Here is a 5,962-nt window from a genome sequence, read left to right on the forward strand (position 1 = left end):
TGAGAGTGAGAGTGAGAGTGAGAGTGTGAGTGTGAGTGTGAGTGTGAGTGAGAGAGAGAGAGAGAGAGAGTGAGCGAGCGAGCGAGCGTGTCTGGTTTGTACATCTGGACGGGCAGAAGAGCTTGACTGTGTTTCTTATTATACGGCGTGTATCGAGTTTCATGGCCTGGCAGACGAGTGTTCGCCGTTAACCTCGCGCTCCGGAGGCCAGAGGCCGCGTCTGATGGATCTGAATTGCCTGAAATTGCTTACAAATTAGGGAGCAGAAATCAGCATCATCCGTGTGCCGGTCCGATCCACCGTAAAACTCACTATGCTTTAGAACTGAACATCTACAGGGTCAATTCTGTGGTTTTAATTATTATTAAATCTGAAACAATTGATGCTTTTAACCCTCATAATACATTCAAAATCTGTACTAGTTTCAACTTCAAAGAGTCGTTGTTTTAGAAAATGTTATTTTATTTGTTATTTTTATATAAGGTTATTGCCACTTTTTCATCTCACAATTCTGACTTTTTTCTCATAACTGCGTGATATAAACTCGCAATTGTGAGATAAAAAGTGGCAATAACCTTTTTTTATTTTTTATTCTGTGGCGGAAACGGCTTCCATAAGTATTAACCCCATTGGAACAATTAGAATTTAAATAAATTACTTTGAATTTATAACTCATGATTGCTCAAAAATAGTCCAAATTTATAAAACCTACATATTTATTTCTAACATAACAAATACGACAGAAATGTTTAAAAAAAAAAAAAGTAAAAAAAAAGTAATTCATTTTATTTGCATAAACGTTCACTTTTAGATGAAAAAGTGATTATTTTTTACACTGCAATGCTCATCAACAGAAGACTGGATGGATGGATGGATGGATGGATGGATGGATGGAAAAGTTGTTTCCTTATAAAAAAAAAAATTTTTCAAGTCAAAAGAGTCAAAAGGGACCCAAATGCGCAATTTTTTCAGATTTCAGTGTCATTTAAAATAACACAACTGACACACTTCTAAAACACAGCAAGTCGCCTACATAGGCAGCGTTTTAAGTGTTCTACTGCCTTCTAAATCAGTGTTTCTCCACCGTCTCGTCTCGCGCTCCGGAGGCCAGAGGCCGCACACCTGATGGATCAGAATTGCCTGAAATTGCTTACAAATCAGGGAGCAAAAATTCAGCATCCTCCGTGTGCCGTTCCCACATGCGGAGGGCAAAGGAAATATAATTTAGTGCGGGCACCCGAACGGGTCAGACCTGCAAAACTAAAAGACCGTAATCTGCATCCGAGAGGCGAGCGGCGCTTCAGAAGAAACCCGCTCCGAGCGTTTCGGGACAGATGCAGATACACGCGGCCCTCATGAATTATGTAGAAGCGTCTCCAGCGATGGGCTGAAGGGGATCGTTTGTATTCATTGACTTTCTGCTATCGCATCGCACCACTGGAAGCTAACGGGACCGCGCCGGTACTCTTTTCATTAGCGGGGTTAAACAAACAGACATGGGTTGATTTGCCGCGCTCTCGCTTTAGAGTGAATCTTAACATGGCTGATATGATCTAATATTAAACACATGGCACAGGTTATGGGAGAGTTCGAGAAAGATTCACACACCACACAGATGAACTGGTTTCAGACCAGCTGTGCTCGCTCGCTCCAGATCAACAACGTTTGTCTTCCAGTAATGATATCTAAACATTCTTACAGTAAATCAAGATACATTTACTAGGAACGCAAAATATCTGCTGCGTTACCCACAACACTGGTTATTATACACCATTGTATAAAGTATAAAATAGTGATTTTCATCTGCATTTCTAAACCGGACTGTCGGATCTGAAAGCGTCCAGCGATCCTGATCCTGGACTAAACCACGTGTTTGTTGACTTACCTCTCCTGCAGGATGATCTTGTTCTGCTTCTTCCAGTAGTCTTTAAAGTCGGTGGAGAACTCGTGCCAAACGGAGAAGAAGGTGTTGAGCGAAACCTCTTTCTCTCCGCTCTTGGCCTTCACTGAGAAGAACACGCAGAGCTCCAGGAACCTGCGACACGAACGGATCATGAACAAAGAGGAACACCTGATTGCAACTAAACACAGCATCACTTTCACAGAGAAGCGTCACTGCCATTATAACAGTATATGTGTTTAAACGTCTTGTAGCACAGGACTTACACACTGCAGCTTTAAACTGCATGCATATAAACACAATTGCAAAAAATGATGCTTTACATTTTGTGAGTGTCACCGAGTTGCTTCTCTTGACTTTCCAGCTCCGCTTTTGCTGTAAAAAAAATAAGCAGTTTTGAATGTTTAATTACATGTTTTTAAAACAGGTCTGTGTGAGTTTACAGTAATAAAATAAGTCAACTTTATTTCTAAAGTACAGTCGAGATTCAAAGCAGCTTCAGAAACGTAAAAAGGGAAATAAGTGTTAATGCTGCAAAATGCAGCTCAATACAACAGACCCTTTTTTACAGTTAATAATATCATAACGTTTTATGTTTTTAAATTTTATACTGTGTAAGTAACACTTTTATAAATCTAAATGTGCACGTAGAATAATATTGTAAAATTAAATAAAAATATATAGGGAAAAAAAACTTTAAAAAGGTAAAAGATGAAAAAGTTGCCTTTAATAATGGTTAAAAAGTAAATAAATAAATACATGTAACTTTAAAGTTATGAACTTCTAATATTAATTATATATGTACACATTTATACCCATGCACATAAATATAATATAAATACACTGCTGTTCAAAAGTTTGGGATCAGTAAGATTTGTAATGTTTTTAAAGTCGTCTCTTCTGCTCAGCAAAGCTGCATTTATTGATCATAAAATACTTAAAATTGTGGAATATTATTATAATGTAAAACAGCTGTTTTCTATGTGAATCTCTGTTAAACTGTAATGTATTTCTGTGATGCGCAGCTGTATTTTCAGCATCATTACTCCAGTCTTCAGTGTCACATGATCTTCAGAAATCAGTGTAATATGCTGATCTGCTGCTCGAGAAACATTTCTGATTATTATCAATGTTGCTGCACAATATTTCTTTTTTTTTTTTTGGGAAGCCGTGATACTTTTTTCAGGATTCTTTGATGAATAAAAAGTTAATGAAGAACAGGATTGATTCAAAATAGAAATCTTTTGTAAGAACATACACTACCGTTCAAAAGTTTGGGGTCAGTATTATTATTATTTTTTAGCAAGGATGTATTAAATTGATTAAAAAAAAAAAGTGATAAAGACTTACATTGTTAGAAAATATTTCTATTTTAAATAAACGCTGTTCTTTCTAACTTTATTCATCAAATAATCCTGAAAAAAGTATCACAGGTTCCAAAAATATATATAATATATATTAAAAGCGGTTTTCAACATTGATAATAATCAGAAATGTTTCTCGAGCAGCAAATCAGCATATTATAGTGATTTCTGAAGATCATGTGACACTGAAGACTGGAGTAATGATGCTGAAAATACAGCTGCACATCACAGAAATACATTACAGTTTAACACAGATTCACATAGAAAACAGCTGTTTTACATTCTAATAATATTATACTATTTTTCTGTATTTGTGATCAAATAAATGCAGCCTCTGTGAGCAGAAGAGACTTCTTTAAAACACATTAAAAATCGTACTGATCCCAAACTTTGAGTCTGCGCATCATTCCCAGACAGCCAGACGAGTTCCTCACGTTCATCTGCAGACGCTGAGATCAGATCCGATCAGAGCAGAGGAGCGCTTCTTCATCATCATCATCATCATCATCTCTAAACCCTCAGCAGTGAAACATACTCCGAGTATAACCCTGATCTTCAGCAGCAGCGGATGAGAAATACTCACTTGAACAGGAAACAGAAAGAAGCTGCTGCTTTTGATGTGAAACATGAACAGAGTTCAGCTCACGACACACACGGAGATCAGCAGAATCTGTCTGCATATGAAAACTGTGCTGCGCAGACGTCCAGATGATGACAGACGCGAGAGTGAATGAGATTGGAGATCTACAGCGAGCACACGATCCGTTCCTGTCTTCAGATGAATCACTCCTGTCATAATTAAACGATGTTCACTGACGAGTCACTGCTGAGGACTGAAGCGTCAGAGGGTTTAACTCTGAAACGATCTCAGGGGCTCAGAGCCATCAGACTCACAGAGTCAGGAAACAAATAGCCCTCACAAAGGTAAAAGATGAAGCAGAAGTGCAGGGGTCACGACTCAAGGTGCTCTTTGACAAATTGAGGCCGGTAGTGGTTAAGGGTTCGACACCATGAAAAACCACGAATCCCCCCAAAACACACACACACACACTCTAACACACTTCACACAGACACTCTAACACACACAGACAGTTCTCCTGACAGACAGACGGGTGTGTGAGAGAGTGTGTGTGTCTGTGTGAGAGTGTCTGTGTGAGAGAGAGAGAGAGAGAGAGAGAGAGAGTGTCTGTGTGTATCACGTTCACTGCATCATCAGACTCACTCACCTTCACTCACAAACGCCTCCATTCGGTCTTTAAAGGGCTGCAGATGCTCTTCAGTCGAGACAGAGCACACCTTCTCCACCTCTGCAGTGCATGCTGGGAAACAACATTTACATTCAGAAAATCTCCATCAAAAATAATCATGGAATGGAAATTACACACACTGGGCCTCATTCATCAAAACACAAAGTTATGACTTCATAAATTGATTCTGCTTGTTTCATGAACAAACCCCCTTCATATTTACATTCAAAATGGCATTTATGAAAAAACAAAATGGCATTTATGAAAAAACAAATCAGCATATTATACTGATTTCTGAAGATCATGTGACACTGAAGACTGGAGGAATGATGCTGAAAATACAGCTGCGCATCACAGAAATACATTACAGTTTAACAGAGATTCACATAGAAAACAGCTGTTTTACATTAGAATAATATTTCACAATTTTACTGTATTTTTAATCAAATAAATGCAGCCTTTAAAAATAAAAAAATAAAATAAGGAATTATTAAACATGGAAGTCTCACTGGGCCTCATTTCCTACAGAAACTAATTAATGACACTAATTAATTTTTTTTACAAAAATGTATTCTGCTCATGTTTCATGAATGAAACTAAATAATGCAACTATAAGGCATTAAAATATTAAGATTTGATAAAAATGAACCATGATTTTTTGTAAAACTGCTTTGAAACCATGTTTAATTAATATATAATATTATTAATAGGTTTATAATATTATAACACATTAAAATACATTAAATATAAAAACATATACATATTAAATGAAAAACACACACACACACACATATATATATATATATATATATAGTATTATTAATGTTATATATTAAATTATATATTATATTTAATACTTTTTTTCACAATACACTGTTTCAAAGCAGCTTTACAGAAAATCATAAAGTTTTATAATATCTTAATATCTTCATGCCTTATAGTCGCATTGATCAGATTAGAGCTGGAAGATAATGCTAATGCTAACACTCACGATCACAGAATTCTGGAAGTTTTCAGCAGAGGAACGATCATTTTTATATAAATTTTCAGGTACGAACGAAACACCGAGTCATGATCACGCCACACAAACACTCATCCCTCTGCGAGCATCAGCGTCTTTTTACCTCTCAGATCTTTCCGGAGTCTCAGCAGATCTTTAGTTAAGTCCTCAAACTTCATCTGAGAGGACTGAAACAGGTCGTGAGGTTCTGGGAGAGGAAACACACACGTCTCCCTGCCCGCGTCCTGAAACACACACAGACAGACAGACAGACAGACAGACAGACAGACAGACACGCAGAGACAGACACGCAGAGACAGACACGCAGAGACAGACACGCAGAGACAGACACGCAGAGACAGACAGACAGACAGACAGACAGACAGACACGCAGAGACAGACAGACAGACACGCGACACAGACGACACAGACAGACAGACAGACAGACAGA

The 5,962-nt window shown here is 37.6% G+C and overlaps 1 protein-coding gene across 1 annotated transcript in view; it reads right to left on the reverse strand.

Moving 5' to 3' along the window:
* Positions 1–5,962, reverse strand: part of LOC107574504 (formin-2-like) — a 35,538-nt gene that overhangs the window by 8,338 nt on the left and 21,238 nt on the right. The window contains exons 12-15 of the mRNA XM_016260960.1: positions 5,636–5,756; positions 4,491–4,583; positions 2,224–2,275; positions 1,886–2,035 (exon numbers count right to left, since the gene is read on the reverse strand). Coding sequence (XP_016116446.1) covers positions 1,886–2,035; positions 2,224–2,275; positions 4,491–4,583; positions 5,636–5,756 — 416 coding nt within the window. The remainder of the gene's footprint in view (positions 1–1,885; positions 2,036–2,223; positions 2,276–4,490; positions 4,584–5,635; positions 5,757–5,962) is intronic.

The sequence above is a fragment of the Sinocyclocheilus grahami genome, unplaced genomic scaffold (assembly GCF_001515645.1).
Source record: "Sinocyclocheilus grahami isolate Dianchi unplaced genomic scaffold, SAMN03320097.WGS_v1.1 scaffold2254.1, whole genome shotgun sequence".
Lineage (NCBI taxonomy): Eukaryota > Metazoa > Chordata > Actinopteri > Cypriniformes > Cyprinidae > Sinocyclocheilus > Sinocyclocheilus grahami.